The 23,289-nt window shown below is 37.9% G+C and overlaps 1 protein-coding gene across 1 annotated transcript; it reads right to left on the bottom strand.

Annotated features, from left to right (window-relative positions):
- Positions 1–366: 366 nt before the first annotated feature.
- LOC121300472 (germ cell-specific gene 1-like protein) lies at positions 367–23,135 on the bottom strand. Its single transcript, XM_041229046.1, has 5 exons — positions 22,445–23,135; positions 11,022–11,069; positions 5,993–6,145; positions 4,175–4,286; positions 367–1,561 (listed from the first exon to the last, which is right to left on the bottom strand). Exons 1-5 carry the CDS (start codon positions 22,731–22,733, stop codon positions 1,258–1,260), a joined length of 906 nt encoding a protein of 301 aa, XP_041084980.1. The 5' UTR covers positions 22,734–23,135; the 3' UTR covers positions 367–1,257.
- Positions 23,136–23,289: the final 154 nt, after the last annotated feature.

The raw sequence follows: 23,289 nt of genomic DNA, 5'->3' as shown, positions 1-23,289 counted from the left end.
AAAAACAATCCCATGAAAACTCAAAAGACTGAGCAAGAAAAGCAGAATTGTTAACTTGTTTTACTAAAGCAGCAAGGAGCGTTTATGACAGGGAAGTGAAGCCCTTGCTCATTCCATCAGGTGTCCCTGTTGCACATGGAATATAAAGCACCCCCTAGAGGGTTTCAATGATAATGCAGGGAATGAAAGACCAAAACATGATTAAGACAGAACAATAATCATTTCTGCCTGTGTAGTTGGAGCTGTAGAGGCAATCGTACACCTACTTTGTAGAAAAGACAAATCAACTAGTTTACGCAATTGTAACCTTCTCCATTATTCTGTACTTTTCATTAGCAAGGCTTTTAATTAAATGACGTAAACTCATTTTACACATCTTTTTTTTATTTATTTTCAATACAGTTCCAAGAATGGATAAATAGAGAAGAGCCTTGTGCTTGTTGGACAAACGTTGACATCTTATGAACATCACAAAGAGCAAGTCCAGCAAAACACTGTAGATTCTGTCTGCATACTTAAATGTTCTCTATACTGACAATGTAATACCGTAAATAAGGAAGATCACCCGATATACATTAACAAAAGCTATTTAAAACGCATTTGTGATCTGTCATATTTTGTAACAACTGCAAATCACTGTACAGTGTTAAATATTGAAACTACAGGTTTGATTTTATTAGAACATTTGTATAAGGCAAAATTCATGTGTTTTGTTTAAAGCGAACATGTTGTCTAATTTCTAATAGTCATAACTGCACGTATATTAATTATTTCAACTGCTTCACAGTACATGACAACTATACACTTACTCATGGTGACCAGCATGTGATAGTCCCCTGGTCTGAACTGGAATGTTTGTTTTATGGTTGTCAAAAAACAATGCTCTCTGTAAACTGTAACTGAAATGGCCACAAAATAAAAAGGGGCTGCTGTGCTATAGTCAACCACTTCCTGCCTCAATTTAGTTTGAAATAACAAAAGTACAGGCAAGTCCAAATTGAGCTACCCTGGAAACGAGATCAAATGCGAAAGCTTTGATGGTTTGCAGGTCATGTGACTGTTACTGCTATACAGCGTTGAACCTGGCCTTTTCAGAGAGCCTTCCTGCTGAGTTTTACGTTTTTCACTACCACTTAACAGATTGTTACTAGTCACATTGTGCATTTGAATTAGCTTCTGGAGTAGGTGTTTGATCGACGGGTCAAAAGGCAGCGTGGCTCCACTCCTTGCTCACATTTCCCAGGAGATGTATCTGTCTCAGCATTGCTCCTCTCCCAGCGACTCACGGATCTCTCCCATGTCCATTGAGCCTGAGGGGACCAGCGCCTTGCCCCCACTGCTGCCTGCTGGCCCTGGAAAGACTTCGACAGAGCTGGAGACAGACCGCACAGAGCGGTCCTGGAAGTAGTTGAAGGCCTCCTGGTCAATGAACGTCTGTTCCTCGCGGAGGCCCTGCTCGAACATCTTGCGCTTGTGACGGAACTCGATGACTGTCTTTGTGTACGAGTTCAGGGTGGTGACAGAGGCTGCCATGCAGCAGGTGAATGAACCCCAGGCCAAGCTGTGGAGGTAAAAATAAATAAATAAATAAAAGGGGGACACAGTGGTAAGTTATAACTGACTGTTCTAGAATTCTGCATTCCTTTTAATACTAAGGTTGTTTACAAAATTAACAGGTGTTTTTCATCCATGGGCCTTGCAACAGATCTGCAGACTAGTATACCACATTTTAGAGCATCAACAGTTGTTTGCATTATCGTTAATGGTTAGTAAATATAATATCAACTCAGAATAATAAGGATGTGCCTTGCTACCCTGAGTGTCTATGCTACCAAACATTAACAACAAAGAGGAGGAAGCTTCAGTGATGTGCTTCTGTTGTCTGATTTAAAAGAGATGGCCGGTGCCAGGCTCGTAACCCACTAGATGGCTAAGGAGAAATGAAGCAATTCTAGCTTGTTGTAATAGATGCCGATAGAGCAGCTGCAGTAATTCAGCCACATAAATAGCATTTCCAGGGCTGTCGGAATAGTGCACCGTTTCACAAGGTTTCATAGATTAGCGTCCAAATAGCATAACAGAAAGGTTATTTGCTTCCAATTGAGCAATATCTATAGACATCGAACTTCATTTTCCTTTCTACTTTGATTTCAATGTGGCATGCATCATTTATTCTCACCTCCGACAAGGCAGAAATAACTGACATGTGCAGCACATTCATTTTAGTACCAAGACGTCTTAAACAATCAGCAATTCATGAGATGGCACTGTTATGTATTATCAATTATACACCATCACAACCTTTAGAGCCTTCACAATTCAGCACTCATCACAAAGCAGCACTGTTCTGCCATCATGGTCAATTTTAGATACAGAGTCCATTTACCACTGAAGTTCTGCATTCTTTACAATCTACAACATTAGAAACCAGGTCGTCTTAACATATTCCTTAAAAAAAAAAAAAAAAAGCCACCAGATGGTAGTTTAAGCTTTAAGCACACAAGTCACATGCTTCCTCCTCACCCCCCCCCAATACTTGCTAATACACTGTAGATCAAAAAAGCACAACAGAAATCCTTAAATGATGATAATGTTTATGAAGAACAGCAATTGAGCTGACATTTTCAGCATAGTTTTTAGCAATCGTATTAAAAAGATGGGGTTTTGAAATTAAATGATATCCAGTCTCTTAAAGCGACTATTTTTGTGCTTTTGAAAACGTGGGAATTAAGTGATGCTGCCTTTGTGACGGGATTAGTGGTCCCATGCCTCTTCAAGATTCCACTCAGTGATCCACCGCATCCAACTTTAATGTTTCCTTCCAAAAGTTCTAACATAGCTTTCATTTTACCATTGTCCCTGTATTTCATTAGTTTTATGTTGGCTATGGCAACAGCACCCTAGGGGTTAAAATTTTAGTTGGACCTTGTTTCCACAGCAACAGATTTATTTATTTATTTTTTTTTCTCACTGCCTGGTAACAGTGGTTTTGTAAAATGTAAAAAAAAAAAAAAAAAAAAAAAAAAAAAAAAAGCAACCTTAAAAAAAATACTGCAATTTTCAGATGAACATATCTTTATTTCCCCAAAACAGGGAACATAGAAAGGTTTATGTTGCTTTGGAAACTATTTGAAAAGACACTTGGCAATAGCTTCAGAAAGTAGCTAATTGCTGTCTTTGGAAGGAATTTATTCAGTTTGTAAATGACCTTCTGTTGACATTGCCACTGTACCAATACTTCCTAAGACTTTAGTTCCAATGTCTAAGACTTTTTTTGAATGTGTGTTTGGCTTTGGGACAGGTATGGGTTCTCAGGTCAATTTTAAAACACTCAAGTGTAAGACAATCTCAATGCTTTCTCCCATGGTTCAGACAGGAGATTACTCCAAAAAGACATTAAAACTGGAACTGAGTGACCTAACCTAAAAAGACTGAAATTTACAAAACAGTTTGTAAGTCCTTTTCTGTGTTGATATGAATCAGTATTAGACAAAAGAGACCCTTCGATAGAGACAGCGAGAGAGAGAGAAAAATGAATAGTCATAGCGAAAACAGGTTTTCAGTTTCTAAAAACAACATTAAAAATTATGCAACAGTTGAGACAGTGCAAAAGAAGGAAACTACATTTCAAAAACATTTCCCCAACTGAGAGATGAACAAATTCGATATATCTCTAAATGATTACCACAGTAAATTTGCACTGTGATTTTGCAGTTTTTCAGTGCTTTATCATGTCCTTCTGTGGGAGTTACAATGGTTAGCTATGCTTTACCAAGCTTTTACTATGCAATCAATATGGTACATTTGTATAATGGATGAGCACTCACAAAAAAAAGTCAATTGTGCGCTATGCTATGAGCTAGTGATGCCTCCTACATGAGATTACATGAACTCCTAATTAGCAACACTTTTGAGAAAAAGTGCTGACACTCATGAACAACACATCCTGCACGAAACTCACGAGTTTGGTAGCCAACAATCAGCAACGAATGCTGGAAAAGATTGCCAAAGTTAATGAGGTAATACATTCAAAATGGGACTTAGTTAACAGCTAATTAGGAATCAGTACAGAGGCTGGAGAGTTTTGTTTATTCCTTGTTTATGCTGGAGAAGGAGGAGAGTTTGCTGAAGGTCTCATCTTGGTAAATAAACACTTTTGAATAGGAATGCGTACCAGAACGACCAACCGTAGTCCCAAGTGTGGGGTCTCCAGTCCTCTGGCCCAAGGCTGACTGTCACCTGGAATACCTGAGTGTACATCATGTGGGCCACCATTCCTAGGAGTCCTGTAAAGACCAGAAATAAAGAAAGAAAAACAGTACACTTATTACCTAAAAAAAAAAGCTTATGCTTATGACAGCGCGTGTATATATATATATATATATTTGGACCACCTCACTAATCGGGACCGCTGTATTCTTTTGCCAGTTCTTGCTGAAGGGTTCCTTTTCGTCAATAAATCAAACTCTAATGTCCCAAAATGACCACACTCTATCACCTAGATCCTTGCAACACAGAATATTGTGTTGGAGTTGGGTTGGCCCCATGTCGTTAAAGACAGCAGGGTCTAGTTGTCTAGTGTGTGTTCTTCAGCGATCAGATGGAGTTGCTTATTATACCATGGTTTGGTCATGTCAAGCATGGTAAAGCACAGAAAAGTATGGTAAAAAAAACAAGGTCATTTATGGTATGAACATTGGAAAAGCGTAACAAGTTGAAAATACCATGGTAAACCTGAAGGAAAAGCATCCTTAACTTAAATCACAAAACATTAGACAAACACTTTGATTAAATGTGTGCTTGCTGAAAGTAGCCACAATACAATTCTGCACAGGTTACTACACTATTCCCAATTTTATACTGGATACATATTTCTGTGTGCATATTTATTAGTCAGCCAGTCATGTGCACAGACTCCCAAGATACAATGCCGAATTAGATTCAGATTTAATTTAATTTCTAATTTGATCCTGTCAGCAGAGGATTACTTTTCATAATCTTCTAACTGTGGCTCAAATTAAACAACCTTGTATCTTAGCAAACATCAGATTGCATAGCAGGTTCTGCTATCTACCTCGTTGTCTCAGTCAATCATGCCTATTAATCACAGCATTCAGATTTTACATTGCTTTTGACACCAAACATCTAACAAAAAGATACGAAAATGTGTGTGTGTGTGTGTGTGTGTGTGTGTGTGTGTGTGTGTGTGTGTGTGTGTGTGTGTGTGTGTGTGTGTGTGTATTTCTTTAGATTAGTAATGGCATAAAAAAGCCTTCTACTCATGTAATCAGTGCAACATGAAGTCAAATGTACATAGTAGAAACGTACTATTTAAGGCAATGGGCTTTAAAATGCTTTAAGAGGTTTGCAGACTACTTTTCAGGGCAAGCATGCCGAAGAAATCAATTCAGGATTACTCATATGTTGTTGAGTAACAGTGGCCTGTTGTGTCAAGTCATGACATCAGCACCTCATGTTTCTGTCTTAAAGTAGCACTGTCATGGCAGATTTAGTCCAAAGCCAAATTAAAATAACTGGAGTTACAGCCAATTACATCGAATGGCATTTGCAACGCTTAAAACACACATTAAAGGTTTCTTATGTTTTTGAAGTACACAATTACAACTATAAGTCACAATCCACAGCCCTCTATCCACAATTTATATATACTGTGCAATATCATGTTTTGAAAAGGTGACTGAGAATGCAGTGGATGATAGACTCTTGAATTCAAGTACAGTTGAAGAGCATTTAGCTCACATCTTGAATCAGGCTACAGAAGTCTGAGGAACCACCTCATAATGTTACAAAGATTTGTAGATCTTTTTTTTTTTTTTTACCTAACCTTTTCATTTCATTATCTTATGATCGAGTGTTTAAAAGTTATAGAAGAAACACCAAAAGATAAATGTTTAGGCTGAAGCCTCCTTCATAGATTATTTATGATGGATCCTTAACCTGAAGTGTTACCACAAAAAAAGAAGTCAAGTACCTGAAAGCACTGTGAACACAGCTGCAAAGGCATTCAACTTCAGCCCATCTATCACATTGCTGGAGTGAAAGAGCTCTAGGCACATTAGACTGAATCCGACGACCAGCAGCATGATGTACAGCACTTCAGACACTACTGACAGCCAAAGGACACCTGCAACAGAAGACAGCACATGTTTCGATATCCCATTCTTCCTGACCCCAAGATTCAATGAAGGATTGAGATTGGATTAAACAGGGTTTGAACTTCAGCAAGCGGCAAAATAAAAGTTTGGTAACTATTCCTGCAGAGATCTGTACTTGACCTCAAGGCTGAACTATCAAGTCAACATTGTTGACTGTGTAAAAAAGTAAAAAAAAAAAAAAAAAAAAAAATAGCTAGCTATCTACTTAGCTGTTGGACAAAAATGTTTTAGAAAAGTTAAAACCAAGTTTGTTTCATGAAACTCAGATAGTAGAGAAATGACGGAGTACAATGAAAACAGTAGTACTTCTGGTACAAACAATCAAGCTCTTTCACAAAGGGTATCAAAATAAAAAATTCAGGTGTTGATCCTCAGTCAAGGGGGGGCCTTGAGCCACGAAAGTTTGGGAACCCCATGTTAAGTCTTTACTACTTTACTGTCTTTACTGTCTGTTTTCTAGTCACAATTCTCAGCAAGGGCTGCATAAATTACCATTTTAGTGAGATCCAGTCTATGTCGACTTGGCTCGGTTACTGTGTAACAAACATGCCGACTCTTATCTTAGTAAAAAAAGTGTTTTTTTTGTTTGTTTTTTTTTTAGCATTGAAGGATGAAAATAGGCAAAGATGATGGCCATTGCTATTCAGTCAGCTGATAACATTTATTCATACTAGAAGCATGCAGATGTCCTACTCTGGCTTCTATTTGGGTGACTTTCAATATGGAGTCGGTGTCTAAATATATAATTAGAGCAATATATGTAGTGGGCAAAAAAATGGAAACTCAAATGTAAAGTCACTTAATAGGGCGTTGGGCCACAACGTGCAGCCAGTACGGCCTGTATGCACCGTGGCAGAGTCTACCAGCCTCTGGAATTCTGCAGGAGGGATGCGGCACCATCCTTCCACGGGAAAGTCAATCAACTCAAGCCTGGTTGATGGAGGTGGAAAACGCTGTCTCAGGAGTCATTGGAGAATATCCCATAAATGCTCGATTGGGTTCATTTTTGGTGACTGAGAAGGACATGACATACGGATAACATCAGTGGGAATGAGTGCACCGAAACCATGCCAGGAAAATGCGCCCCACAACATTACAGAACCACCAGAACCCTTCACTGTTGGAACCAAGCACTCAGGGCTGTAGAGTTCTTTAGGATGGCGCCACACGTGCACTCATTCATTTGTCGAGAACATGGTGAAGGATGATTCATCTGACCATATCACATTTCTCCACTGCTAAAAATGCTACAGTTTAAAATGTGTGAAAATAGCATGGCTTTTCAAATGAAGTGTGCATTTCTCATTTAGATAAAGTCTCATTTTTCTAGTGTAGCTCTACTGTTTTCATGTAAAAAAAAAATGCCTCTATTTGCAAACATGATATCATTAAAGTATATTCTTATGATAATAAATATGGTCTTATTGAGAAAAAAAAAAAACTGATATGTCAATGGCAGTACAGAAACAAGTATAAATCAAGGGCCTGGCCTCCTGTCTTGAGTTCAGTCAATGCCCAGGAATTACTGGAGAGTTAACAAATTAGATTATATTGACTGGCCAGAAAGTCTTCCGTCTAGGACTAGCCTTGCATTACAGCCATTCAATAGAGTGGCTGACAGACCCTGTACTGTTCGGTTGCTACCTGGCACTGTCAAACATCTATTCAGCTGTGAGTCACTTTGGAGTTTATTGAACAGCTGCTGAAATGAGAGACTGATTAAAACAGTTGAAGGCTCTGGTTGGTAAAATATATATAAAAAAAAGTAAAAATAATGTTAAGGGCCTTGAGTGCTCTTTAGACACTGTCAGCTAAAGAACGCAAGGTTTGTGCTGCCTGGTTGCTGAAGCTCTTTTTCCTTTCACAAATCGGCTCCCCGGGTGAAGGCCATATAGCTGGAACATCGTTTCTCACCTTGAATTTGAGTTGGGCTTGTCCAGAGCCTTGTATTCTATTAATTTTATATTATTTCTGAAATTCAATTGAATGACTATACTGTATTGGCCTAGAGGGCTTTAGTACTGTACTAGTCGTTGCCGGGGGCAACCTGCTCTGTCAGAGAGATACTGACAGATTGTTTCAGAACTCAGGCAAAAGGAATTATTTGCATAAAAAAAAGATAGCTTTTAATACAGCACCTTAAATAGATGAAGAGAACTTAGCAAACAGAACTGAGATACCTCATTCACCTGGGGTTGATGGAAGAATATTTTTAAAACTCATTCTTAATATACTGGCTCTGTCTGTGTGTTACTGAATGAAAACTAGGACAGGAATATTTTAGACTGCGCAAGTTTTTGTGAAACATTTCGCCTCACCCCTTCAAATAACATTACTTTAAAAAGCTGGCCTGGTTTGTGGTGCTAGGGGGGTTTCCCAAAGCAGTGTTAGCATAGCTTTTGCCATTTAAGACTTTTTTAAAAACTACCATAAAGAAAAACTTATTCCCGAAGCCGTAATGCATGCCCGCTGTCTTTGCAAGCTCAGGCTTTTAAAGACGGTTAATTGTTTTTGCCTTTTTGTTAGTCTCATCCATTTACATTCTGCTCATCTATTAATGATTTAACACCAAAACAAAATACTGTACATGGACAGGATGGCAAAACATGTCGTATTACATAACAGCTGATCCATTTCTAACAGATGTGACATCAGTCGTCATGGAAACAAGTTCAGAACCCGAACACTGTCGATTTAAACATACATGAATGTGGACAGGTATATTGCAACTGTATTAGTACTGTACCGGTATTGAAAAGTGAGTTAGGACAGTAAGTGGTTTTGTACTGGTACAAGTGTGAACAGGGCTTTAGTCTCCACTTCGGCATACAGACTATTTATGACTGAAATTCAACACAAGCTTAACTTGTTTCTGCATTCCTCCTTCAGAGCCCCTTGACGGAATTATACAGCAGTATAAAATGCAGATTTTAAATACTCTACCCTGATTGGTCAAAACGGGTCTCATGGGGGTGTTGATATTACAGCATATCACCATGGGTCGGCACTTTTTTCAAAAACGGGCAAATCACTGGCAGATATCCATACACCTAGCATTTAAAAACAAGAACGGCAAACATATTGGAATTTATAGCAATAAACATGACTGACGACGACAAGATTTATGTAAATGTTGAACTTTTGGGAAACCGAAGTGTACATGAGATATTGAATGAATCTGACACCAATGATAATTAAAGTAGTGAAAAAAAGCAAAAGTATTGAAATAAATTCAAAATTTGCCATTCTGATCGCTATTACCTCTCCCTGAACTACAGCGTTTCCCTATACCATTTTGAAAATAAACAGTTTAAAAATATCTCTTAAACTTTCAGCTTTTCACAAAAGATTTGGGTCCCTCTTAAAGGTGACTTTGGGGTTAAAAGATGTTTTGTTGCCGTTGCTCCCGCTGTACATTCTTCGGTCTGCCTGCCTGCTGCCACCGAACCCACCCCCTGCGCAGCTGTGTGATCTGATGCTGAACATTTATAAATTCATCTCGACAGTTCCTGCCGTACCTTTTAAATGTGTCCAGGTACGATGGTATCATGCCTTCTGCAAAGTCAGTTTAATAAGTAACGGGTTGCTTTGTGCTGTGTGATTTAAAGGCAGACTCATTTGTGCTGTATCATGATGAAAATGGGCAGTAATATTTTACTAACGAATAAACCAAGAATTACAAGAAGTGTAATGAACCAAAACTGCACTTTCAGTGGCAATGTTCAATTCAACATCTGAAATTATTATTTAATTAATGCATTTTTTGTTTTATTTTTTTATGTTTTAAGGAACTATTTTTTCTAAGGTCAGGCGGAGATGGAAGGATATTTAACAAAAATTACTTTTTTGTTAATTAAAACATGTTTTTACAGGGTTTTTTTTTTTTTTTTTCGCCTTGCGACTTAATGCACCCGGGGCGTGTGGATATTAGAGTATATCTCACACCCTGTCGTGTCTTGTTGCTTACTTATAATACACCGCCTGCTGTCTGGTATTCTCAACATAGTTAAATAATATGTTTTAACTACCCCTGGAATACTATTTGTACCCATTCATAGACAATCGTCTGCTCTTTTAATATTTTAACGTGATGTTTGTAGGCATCCCACAAGGCATGTTATCTTGTTACTACCAATGCACAACCATTCAATTGTACACCTGAAAAAAAAAAAAAACATGTTTCTGGATTGACAATAGCATATGAAAGGAGATGCACAGACTGACAATAATGTTTCAGTTTCTCCACTGTCATTGCAGTGGTTTGAGAGACACAGTACAGTCTCTTTCACTTTAGATTAGATTGAGATTTGCTACCAGACAAGACTGGTTACACATCAGGGGAAAACACTTATTCCATGGCAGGCTATTAAAGACACTGCTGTGCTCATTAGTTTTGTTCTTTTACAGTGTCAGTTTGAGCTCCACTGTCATGGCCATTATAAACTCTACTAATTTATAAGAACAACTATATGGTTCTGACACGTTTCCAATTTATTTATTTATTTATTTTAAATCTCTGCCAAATATCACACAAAAATATGTTCATGTTATGCGTCCTGCAAGCCTGTTTCCTGAACTTAACCTCTGAAGCCCCGAGTTTAAAAAACATACACTATATTCAGTAGGGTTAGCCATTTAGGATTCATTGCCATGCACATATAATGCATATATTGGACAATAATGAAATTGAGATTGGACTCATACTCTGAATCCAGCACTCAGTCCCATATAATAATACAGTACATTGAATAACTGCTACCTGACAAGGATAACTAATCTGTTATTTGCACAGGTTCCAACGTCCCTTGTCAAACAAGCCTGATAGCCGGCTTAACCCATACTCACCCCTCTCAGACGCTGGGGCCAAATCAATAAAGCTTCTGCATTTCTCACCTGAGAAGACACAAGGCAACAAGAATATAAAGGTGTGCAGGATATGAGATAAACCACATTAGTTAGGGCCGTATTGTGCCTGTCCCTAGTCTCATTACTACCTCTACACGTGTAACCCAGTGGTGCAATAAGTCACAAAACATGGAGCAGGAAACTACCAAGGCTCAAAAAACATACATCTGAAAAATGCGCTCAAATGGAAGTCTAATGATAAAAAGACACATGCATGGCATATCGACTGTTTGTTAAATTAATTAAATAATGAGATACTTATTTGTGATCCAAGCGTTACCATTGTTTCCTTGCAGGGAAAATGGTTGATGACGAATTTCCAGTCACTGGTATAGACGGCTCATCTCACATTTCCAGTTCTTAATCGACATGTGATTGCATTGAATAATTGGCCATTTTTCTTGGTTTATCAGGGTCATGGGGACAAGTTGCCAGTAGCATGGAGACAGAGAGTTGCTTGTAACATTGCAATTCCTTCTTGGCTTCTTCAGGGCAGACACGTCCGTGTTTTCTTCAGTCATGGCTAAGCACACAGCTCATTACTGTGTTTAGCAGGACGTCTTGTTTGTAGAGACAGCAGACACCACCACAAGAATGGGCCACATTAGCCATATCTGGAGCAGCTTCCTCTAGTACCGTACATAACTGGAAACCTTTGTGAACAAAAACGATATATAATCTATATATCCCTTCTGTTGAACTTCCACTTTTTTGTAATGAATTGCGGAAATGCCTGACCCAGTCATGAACTTTAACCTGAATCTCTCATCCCTAAAACTGTAAGGTATGCATTTATTTATTTGCTTTTTTAAGTGCCTGGTTTGTTACAAAGTGCCTTTTGACCTGTCTATTTATTCATATAATTTTTTTTAAATCATTTTGATATCAGTTTTACCTGATTAATTGACAAAGGAATATAACACCATATATAAAAGAAAGAACAGTAATATTGTCTTTTAAAGTATTCAACAATTATTGAATACTTTGAGAATCTTAATTTGAAATGCAGGCAATTTGGGGTAATGTTTTGAAATTAACAAAAATGTAATTATCGATTATGAAAAATGAACACTGGATAGTTAAGTTTGGTAATGATATTAATGAACCCTGAGCTATTACACAGACTTGCTTCCAATTAAATGTCAGAGTTGTTTATTTTTGTTTTGATAACTTTAAATCGGGTGCATTTTTCCTTCCTGAACCCCCATAAAAAAGAGCTGATGAGAATTAAGAGCAAAGAGCTCATTTGATCCTCTTACCGCTTCTATTCTCACTCCTTGAAGTCTTCCTTGCACATAAATGTTCTTGCTAAATTAATGGATTTATGAAGGCTTCAATCTGTGCAAATGGTTTGGGATTCAGTTTATTGGAGGAATTAAGGTGGAATCAGACAGAATTAAATGTAGTCACAGACACACTCCAAGTTGTTGAGAACACCTTTTCTTCCAGGGGAGCAGCAGAGGACTCCAGGGTTATGCATTGAAAAACCTGCATCTCCCTGGACCCTGTCCTCGACATGGGAGGAGGCAAGGAAATCAGCAATTTAACTGTAAACCATGTAATACATGCCTAATTTATTTATTGATTTTTTTATTTTTTTATTTCATTTATATAGTGCCTTTCATACAGAAGTATTACAAGGCATTGTACAGAAATACATAATACAAAATATACAAATAATAATAAACAAGCTAGCAATCGTGTTGCATTAAAACCACTAAGAAATGCCAGTTTTAAAAAAAAAATGTTTTAAAAGTTTAGACTTAAAAATACACAAACCCAGCTTTAACACATGGAGGTAGTGCATTCTATAGTTTAGGGGCCCTACCTCCCGTATTGATTTTATTGACCCTGGGAACAATGGGCAGCCCTGCTTCCTGTAATGTAAGAGTGTGATTTGGGAGACACGCAGTCAGTAGCTCTTGCTTCATTCAAGGATTTATAGGTAAATAAGATTTTAAAATCAGTTCTATATTGAACAGAGAGCCAGCGCAAAGAGGCTAAAACAGGGGTGATATGCTCATTTTTTTTTTTAGTTTCAGTGAAAATCCTAGCAGCTGTATTCTGAACAAGCTGTAGGCGGGGCACAGCACGTTTTGGTATACTAGAGAGAAGCGCATTACATGAATCAATTATTGAAGAAACAAAGGCATGTGTTAGTCTCTCGGCATCAGATAAGGAGATAATAGGTCTCGTGTCTCGAGGATACGTTAGAAACTTCCCTAATTTGAGACTCAAATGATAAATCAGGATCAACAATAACCCCCCCAATTTTTTATTTCTGTTTTAGGATTTGATAAAAGACTGCTAGGGTCAAACTCATGCAATCCTACATTTCTGATTTGGTTATGGGAGCCTACAAACATAACCTCTGACTTCAACATTAGGAATTTTTGAGACAAACACTTGATATCAGCAAGCAGCAAGTAACACCCAGACAGAAGTATCACCAGCTGTGTATCATCTGCACAGCAGTGGAAGTTCACACCATGTTTCCTAACGATATCACCCAATGGTAACATATATAACGAAAATAGCAATGGACCCAAAATAGAACCTTGTGGAACACTGCAATCAACTTCGGTCAATGGTGATTTTTCCTCCCCAATAGACAAACTGATACCTATCAGGGAGGTTAGACTGAAACCAGGCCAGACAGTCCCACTAAGTATTTGACCGATTTAATAAGTGTCAAAAGCAGCACTTGGATCAAGAAGAATTAGAACTGATGGAAAGCCCAAGTCAGAGCTTATCAGTAGGTCATTTACAACTTTGACAAGGGCTGTCTCTGTACTATGTGTAGCACGAAATCCGGACTGAAGTTTCTCAGATACACCATTAACAGTTAAACTTTGTACTTGAAATGCAACCCTCTTTAAAACCTTGTCTAAGAATGGAAGATTGGAGATGGGCCTGTAGTTATTAATGAGTTTAGGATCCAAGTTGTGTTTCTTGAGCATTTTAAAATGTGGGTAAGAAGAGCTCCAAAGAACGTCTAATTATTTTGTAGGAATGGGGTCAGAGAACATGTAGTAGTTCTCATGTGCTACATCGGAGCTGTCAGCTCTTGAATGGCAATCAAAGAAAAGACCTCCATAGTAGCCTTAGAGGCACTAATAGATAATACTGTGTAACAAGCCTCCTTTATAGCTTATGTTTGTGGATTTCTAATGTGTAGTATTTTATTTTTAGAAGTGATTTGAACTATTTGGAGAATAATTAATTAATCTCTGTTTTAATTTCCGACCCTAATATTTCAATTTGCAAGTAGCATCATTAAACCACGGTGAGCTTTTATTAAAAAAAAAAAAAAAACCCATACCCTCCGAGTTTTGACTGACGCTACAACATCTAAGACGACAGTCAATGAGGTGTTCACCATCTCATCTACAGATAAGCGCTCCGGGGCCGATAATAAACTCAGTATATCAGGAAATTTACCAGCAGTTAAGGAATTAATGAGATTTAAGTGTACGTTCCATGGATTTTGTAGTTACTGGTATGCTGACCTCAAAAAGAATAGCAAGATGGGCAGAAACTGAGAGATATGTAGTTTATACATTTTTAACAACTAAACCACGAGAGATTGCCAAAGTACGATCACGATTGTGCATGGGACCTTTTACATGCTGGATATAATCTAATCTAAGGAATTCAGTAACCTCAAATTCCACAGATGTGGAGTCAGACTCTGTATCAACACGTAGGTTAAAATCACCCAGTAGAAGAATCCTATTATAATGGACTGTCAATGAAGACAGCAAGTCACTAAATTCAGCTAAAAATAACATGTTTGACTTAGGTGGTCGATAGATAATTACAATATGAACAGGTAGTGCTCTATTTAGTGTTAATGTTAACAGTTCAAAAAATGAATAACCTGGGACAGTAACCCGATTAATTCTATGTATTAATTGTACTGAATAGCTCATTATTAATAACAGTAGTGAAGTCCACTGTAAGGTATGCATTAGTACTGTAGTAAACAATGACACCATATAGTAAACAGTATTACTAACTAGGTGACTCAAGTTTCATCTATTAAGTCATTTGCATCTTTTCTTTTTATTATCCTACTGTAACTCTTGCCTCAATCCAAACCGCTAATACTGGGGAAACAGAACATTACTGACAACGACCTTCCTGTAAACCAGTTCATGCAAAATGTCACCTGTGCCTACATTAAGTCAATAATATAAAGCCGTTATAAAGTATAGCTATAGAAACGTATATTGTGCTGTAAATGGAATAATAGAAAAGGGTGTGCTTATTTTAAAGACCAGGGCAGGCTGACAATGTTATTATAAAAAGATCTGTCTGCATATGGCACGTTTTGGAATTCTAGCTAGTGCTATGCGCAGTCAGCTGTACCGTATTGCTGTTGCATGTTCCGCTGAATTTGTTTCACACTCTAGCCATCTGTGATGCACACTGAGATATGGTGACGCATTAGGAAATTGAGGTGTCGGTCACACTACGGTTTTTATTTAGAGGGAATCAACAAGATTTAATAGTCAGTATTCCATCATTACAGTGATGGCCAGGATTGTTACCCTTTTCAGCAGATTTCAGTATGAATATACTAGGCCAATAGAATATACAGTTAAGCCCAAGACTGTATCTGCTACAGCGATGTATTTTAAACAATGCGGATAGATTATGTTTTCTGACTGTTTCTAGAACAATGCCGGGTGTTTCTTGGTGATGTGTTGTCTGGAAATAGGGGGGAGGTTCTGTTAGTAGTGATTTTAGCCGTAAAGACCCTATAAACAGAACGGTTACCTGCCTCCCTGGAGCAAAAACTAAGGACATTGAATCAGTAGTGTGGAAACTATTAAATAAATCGGAAAAGAGTCTGTGGTCATTGTACACGCAGGTACAAATGACATAAGAAACAGGACATCTGAAGTTCAGAAAGACTTCATTAACAAAACAACTAAAAAGGTCAGGATGCCGAATTATTCTGTCAGGTCCATTACCTGTTATTGGTTGTGGGGATGAAAAGTTCAGCAGAATTATAACTGTAAAATGCGTGGCTAGCTGGCTGGTGTGCTCAAAAGGGTCTGGGTTTAATAACTTGGACCGTTTCTGGAAAATAGATTTTATAAGAATGATGGACTTCATCTAAATAGATCAGAGGCAAGCTGGTTAGCTGTTAATATCGAGAACCACCTTGCAAAGTATGTAAACAAACATGGGCAGTGGCCATTGTGTCTAGCAGCACTGACAGTCAGCAAATGGTATCACATTGGTGTGAAGCAACATTTGACAACCTGTATGTGACCGCACAAAGATTGCTATGCAATATTCGTACCAAATTCATTTTATTGCCTTTGCTAGTAAAGCTTGTGGTCTGCTCATGGTCTCACGATTCTGTTAATGGTTCTTCTGGGAATACAAGCCAAGCATCCACTGAAATGCACACAGAGTATAGATAGATAGACAGATTTATACACTATAGCCTGCAACAGGTTATGTTAGCAATTGAACCTGATGTGACCAAATTGGGAGCTGAAGGGGAATGAAGACGACATGTTTTATGTACATGTAAATCAATCTGATGCCTCTGCACAATGCCGAATATCCATTGGAGATTAAAAGCAGTGTACAGGTTCAATTCTTCCTTTCTTTTCAATTTCCTCTCACAACATACCAGTCTCATCAGCAGAAAGGTAAAGTTCTGTGCTAAAAAAAAAAAAAAAAAGAGAGAGAACTGTGTCTGAATTATTTTCTATTGAATTAATTTCAAGTAAGCATTCTTGTAGGACACATTCAATACTCTGGCTGTATCTGAGCTTATTCATGATTAAATCATATCAGTGTTATGGTTATAGGAGGCTGTAACCAGGATTACATTAGAATTAGACAAACATATTTGAAAGTCTACTACCGTTTTAAACAACCCACTTTGCACTTTCATGTTTTCCTGTGTTATTCATGCACTCGGAACGGAGCAGGATTTCAGTATAAGTGTGCCTACACTTACCCTTTCATTTTATGTACTCAGGGAATTGGAGATGGTTCTGACAACTGTGTGAAACCAGTGGAAGAACAATGGGCTCTGCAGTTTTGGACAAACATTTTAAATAAGCCTTTTTTTTGTTATTGTATTTTTCCGCTTTTGTAACAGGCAGTGTTGTGTGATACGCTGCTGTTCTGGATTCCGGGATGAGGTTAAAAGTTCAAACCACACTACTGCTGGTAGAACGTCTTCTGGCTTTCATGGCTGTCAGTGAATTGAGCTCTGGTGGTCTTAGCTCAGTTAAAATATAACTCCAGCACAAAGATAAAGGGCGGTCCAGTGATGTCTCTAATGTCAACAAGAGGTAAGAGAATCGATCGTGAGGCCTGACTGTCATTAATACAAGGTGACCTTCAGAGACATCAAAAACGTCTGCAAGCCTGTCTAAAGTGACTTCTCCACACAGCAGTCTGCATTCTGCTTAATTCAGATCTGGTTGCGTTTCCTCTCTGGTAATAACGACAGTGAAGGAAACACTATGTTCTATTTTATTTGTAATAATTCTTTTTTGTTCATTGTGACCCCACTTAATTTCCATGTCCTATATTGAGGTGCAAGCAAACAAAAAGGATTTTGCCAATTTGTATTCTTTTCCAGCTGTCTGCCCTGGTGCCAACCAGGGACGCGTGAAGGCATTTATTTCTAGAAGCACATGGTCAGCATGTTTAACCATTGTGGACATGTAATGGATACTCTTGGAATTTCTCACTTTTTGTATTGATGAAAATATCAGGAGTTGTATTGTTGCTGTGAAATAAAATGCAAACGGCAAGGTGGCGGCACCAGGATTCAAGAAACAGCCATTGTACCACATAAATACAATTTCCACTGGCTCATGCCATTGCTGTCCTCAGTTTGGTGATGATACTAAATTAACATGCAGTAGTATTTCATATTGTTATGGAAATACTAGAGTTCTAAAATCCCCCCCCCCACCCCGGCCACCCCCAGGAACAAAAAGTATTGGAAGTTAGGGATGGATTTAAGAACACTTGCTCATTTCCTCATTTCCTCTCCTGTATACTATCGTTCATGTAACCTTTTCAAGCAGTTTCAAAGTCTATTCAATTTTTTTTTAAATTTAAAATCTCTATAGTATTTCTTCTGGCTATCAATTTATCAATCTGTTTTTATTTGTTTTTTTTCTTCAAATATTAATGTACTGATCCATTTGGCAATCTGCCTTGTCAGTTTATTTCAATTCTTTACATTGAAGTTATTCACTCATGTCAGTCTAAGACTAATCCATTTATACATATGGAGAATTTGTACACCTGGTGCATTTGTGACTAGCTATAGCACGTCAAATGTCATTTACAAGAAAAATAAAATCAGAACCACAAAATGCATATAATGGTTTGTGTCTATTACTTATGATCATTTTTGCAAAGTTATGGGACAGAATATAAAATTCTATTGGGTTTTTTGGAGGGTAAACTTGGATGATTTCTCACCAAATTCATATTGCTTATTGCACTACTCTTTGGATAAAACTTTAAATCTGTAGGCCGTTATTGTTTGTTTTGGTATTGATGTTGTGTTCATGCACTGGTGCTAGAGTTTGTTTGAAAAAAACGAAGTTAGTAGTTTTATCAACCTGATTATACCCTGGCAATCTTATTTTACACGGGTCTCGTGCCCCACCTAGTCTTGTTATAGACTGCTCTTGCGCCACCATTGGGTATACTAAGACTGTAAAACACTGATGTTTATAGGAAAGTTAACGTTCACCATGTACTATAATAATAATTCCTCTATGTATATCTGCCTATATACAGTATGTCTATATAATCTGCTACAGAGGCACACATTGCTCATTAGTAAGAGCATTGGGGACTGTTTGCGTGTGTTATTGTATGACAGTTTGCTCATTCATTTCTCACTTTTGATATCCTTATTAGTTTAACTCTCTCTAATGGAAGTCGATTTTACCCATTAGCCTACGCATCTGTCAATGTAACCATGTATGTATTTATGGCAACAAACGTAGTGCGTTCGAAAACAGTCAACGGAGCCAAAAGCAACATCTAGTTTAAAAAGAAAAAAAAAAAAACTCATGAAGCCTGCATGTTTATCATGTAATCATTATTTAAAGACGTTTCTCACTCCTTTCTCATTTCTGTAGCTGTAGTACAGTACGCAGACTCATTGCACAGTTACATAAACCTGTGAACAGGTCCCCAGTGTTTCTTTGGAAATTCCAGTTTCTCCACTTTTCAATAGCGGTTGTAACCATTTCATTTAATGAAAAGACCCACCTAGGACTAGATTTTGAAAACTCTTTACTCCAAATTGTCATTGAGATTTATTTTTAGAAAATACAAAAAAATAATTATTTAACTACAAAGTTACTAAACCAGAAACAAAAACACAGCAGAAATGTCATTTAGGGTCATTGTACTGTATGCATTCTAAAGCTATTTAATAGATTTAGAATTTTGATTGCAGTTTTATCCTTTCAGCGAACATTGCACTAAAAATACTTAGTAGTAAACAGGCTTGGTTAAACTGCAGTGCAATTTCCTTTACTATACTGCCCCTTTTCTACTACCAACATACTGTCCCATAGTGTTTTGGAAATATTTTAGGGCAGGTGGGAGTGTGTGACAGATTAGAATTGGCCTGGGATTTCCCCAAAGACCCTTGAATTTCTCATCCAAAGCAGTGCACGTAAATATAAAATACATTTTAAATTTGATATGACTTCAGGAGTTATTGTTCAGATGGAGCTGACTCATTTTCAGATGACAAGCGTGCGTGATTTACAGCATTTATGACTTGAGACGGTGTATTATATCGTTGACATTTTAAAAGAAAGGAATGCGCAGGTTAGCTTTATAACTCAAATTGCAGTGTGTGGGTTTTCAAAGAGGGATATTGCTCATGGTCTTGGGCTGTGTTTTTCAAGTGGTAAGTAATCAAGCTGCTGAAACATTTTGTAACCCTGATTTTTATTTAACAGTAGTTGGTTTATAGGGATACATTAATTAGATAGGAGCTTAGCAGTCAATGCTTTTGGTTTGGAGAGACAGAGGAGTATGCTTTGCAGTTTGACTTTTAATTAGTTTTTATATTAGCAACGCTTATGTAAAGGTTAGAAAAATATTGCAATACCATTATAAAACCTGTGCATTACTCTTAAACGATTGCAGAACCATTAGCAGGTCACTACTGCAACACCAACAACCAAGTTTATAAGATTGTGAAACCATTGTAGCTGCCAAATTACACAGACATTGCTCTCTTACGTAATAACACTTTATACAAGCCTAGGATAATGACAGACTAAAATAATACTTTCTCTGCAATAGGAATTACATGCAAATTCATATTAAGCTTTTTGGAATTATTAATGGCCTAGTTCTATGTAAAGATGACAAAGAGGGTGCTCTGAGGCGCAAATTTCATTTGGGATTTACCAATAGCCAGAAGTGGTCATATAATCAGCCAGGAAGTGCATTTAAAACAGACAACAAATCATTCACTCTATGTGAAATAAAAAGCTAATGAATGTGTAGGGACTGTCTGAATATCTAATGCTGTATATACCTGCTGGAGCTCTGGCACCGCTGATGCTTATAATCTAATGGAGTTATTCTTTACTGGGTTAAATTGTCTACCAGTACTCATTCATTGCTGAGAAGGGTTTCTCATCCTCCGTAGTGTTTAATGCAAAACTGGGAATTCAACTCGTTTCCAACATAGCTCAAGTCTAAGGGGATACTTAACCCCTTATGTGCCAATAATCCACCTGCTATTTTATTTCTCTAACTATATTGTTACAATAACTTACTCCAACTGTGCAAAGTGTAAACCTTAAGTTTCAATGTAATGTATCAAATGACGTCAGTACAGCTTTTGCTGGGGTTTTTTTCCAAAGAAACATCGATTTGGCACTTAATAGGTTAATAATTCAAATAGAATTGTGTATAAATGAACACCCAATTCCCGACTGATATCTTACCACTATTCATGGTACAATTCACAACTTCCAGCAAAGCCTTAATCAATGTGAATTCATACAGTAGTTGTGGATAGGCACCAACTTGGGAATGTAAACACATTGTGGGATTCTGCCGCTTTAGAATCACTTTTTGAATTGTTTTCTGCATCCAATTATTTTCAAAGAATATTTTAAAAGATCACTACACTAGAAAATAGCAGCTTGTAGCAGAGGGGTTTATGATTGTCACTTAACATCTGAATAAAATATTTATGCCTGGGCTTTGTGTTTGATGCAACTTTAAAAGTTAGGAGCGCCCACCTGTGGTGCTGAAGCTAGCTGAAGATTTTTTGCACACACCATCTTTCACTGTGAGCAAAATGTAAGACAAACAGTAGCGATAGTTAATGTTCAGATATGTTTTACATGCATTTATTTTATTTTTTTTAAACAAAAGTAAAATTAGTGATATATTTTGCATTGCTTTCCTAAGCGCTTACCCACGTTTTTTAGTGATAATACCTCACAGCAGGCTGTTAAAATGAGGTTCAAAGCAACCAAGTTAACAAACAGAGGCTAAAGTCATTCTTATCAAAGTTCAACAAGTGCTGCACAAGATTGTTGAGATGATTATTTAGGTGACAACAGTATACAAATCATTGCCTTTACACTCGGTCCTTATTTGTAGTTAGCCGTAGGAATATATATATTAATGGAGTTCGAATACACCTAGTTACACCCACCCCACATCCTTCAGCTCTCTGGGTCACTGCTCCAACATGCCTGAGCCACTGCCTTTCATCTTTCACTCCCAACTCACCAGCCCCGGTATTCTTACAATTCCCAGGCCATCCCTTATCTACCCCCAGATCTAAAACTTACTTGCCAGTTATTCTAACAATTTTATCAAACTGCTTTCACCCTGCATATACAGCATAATGGCAATTTGTTATAACATTGCTGTTTGTGGGATATTACCACAAAAAAAAAAAAAATGGCACACTATTTCCAGATCTTTTCCAAGGGAAAGAAACCGGGCTTAAGATATCGCTGATCATTACTCTAGATGATACATTTATCAGGAACAATCATTCTGGCCACATACAAGCAAACTTTTTAATAGGGTATTATAACATGTATATATCTTTTCAAATTCAGTAAAATAAATAAATAAATAAATAAATAAAAGCCCACTTTCATCTACACCCCACTTGCTCCGATAACAGATGTGTAACAATACAGCTTTGACTAACTGCAATGAAATAACTCAATTACATCTGAAAACTGCTCAAAGGCAGTGGACTTAATGTTACCTTTATCCAAGCTGGCCTAAAGGAAGGAGTGTATTTCTAAAGTGTTTTTGTGTGGATAAATGCTGCCAGGTAGAAGAACTCTTACCTCCACCATTGATGTTTTCCTCACAGGAGTACCAGATGCCTGTGTGGAAATGCCTGAACAGAAACCTGTCGTCTCCAGTCTCCCAGCTGTAGTGCACTTGGTTCTGGTTGGTGTCATTCCCACTGTAGTTAATGCAGTTGTGCTTCCTGTCCTTGCTGCAGTTTGGCTTGGGGACCCTCTGAGTCCCCTCGCACCAGTAAGTGGTGATGAAAGCAGTGGTGGAAAAAAAGAGAGCTACCAGATTCAAACTGACAGCCAAGAGTGCTCTACATTTCCGTGTGGTCTTCATTGTCCCTGAAGCACTTTACCACGGATAAACAAAACCAACAAAATGAATTCAAGAAAAATAAACTTGAAACATCCCCTCCCTGCCCCACCCAAAAAGAAATTAAATGAGAACACAAAAGCTAAACATGACTTTTTACTTGCAAGCTACTACATCTCAAATCCGCCACTGGAGGAAGCAACAGTGCTTATTTAATCACACCTCATTTCATTACCTTCCACACACAAACCCCCTAACTTGAGTACAGGAAAGCCGAGGACAGAACACAGAGCACCACGGTGCTCTGCTTCCACCTTGTTAAATTGCCTGGAGTAGAAGTCAAGTCCTGCTGCCTGCCGCTGCCTGCTCTCTCTCTCTCTCTCTCTCTCTCTCTCTCTCTCTCTCTCTCTCTCTCTCTCTGAAACTGTATTGACAGCATCACACATTCTCTGTCTCTTAAATAGCCGCGTGAGTGAATGAGGTATCAGCTTGCATTAGACAGACGGTACAGCGGGGAGCAGTGAGCCTCTTTGGAGAGACACCTACAGTAGCTGCCTCGTAATGTCATGTTGGAGGTGGC

Source organism: Polyodon spathula, chromosome 26 (genome assembly GCF_017654505.1).
Source record: "Polyodon spathula isolate WHYD16114869_AA chromosome 26, ASM1765450v1, whole genome shotgun sequence".
NCBI lineage: Eukaryota > Metazoa > Chordata > Actinopteri > Acipenseriformes > Polyodontidae > Polyodon > Polyodon spathula.
The sequence above is the reverse complement of the archived record's forward strand: the minus strand, read 5'-3'. Positions and strand labels throughout refer to the sequence as shown.

Bases quoted from the DNA above. Each gene is read 5' to 3' on its own strand.
- LOC121300472 (XM_041229046.1), bottom strand. From the start codon at position 22,733: ATGAAGACCACACGGAAATGTAGAGCACTCTTGGCTGTCAGTTTGAAT. The intron at 6,146-11,021 runs GTGAGTATGGGT...CTTCTGTTGCAG, and splicing joins GGCCCCAGCGTCTGAGAGGG to GTGTCCTTTGGCTGTCAGTA. The intron at 1,562-4,174 runs GTACGCATTCCT...TTACCTCCACAG, and splicing joins GACTACGGTTGGTCGTTCTG to CTTGGCCTGGGGTTCATTCA.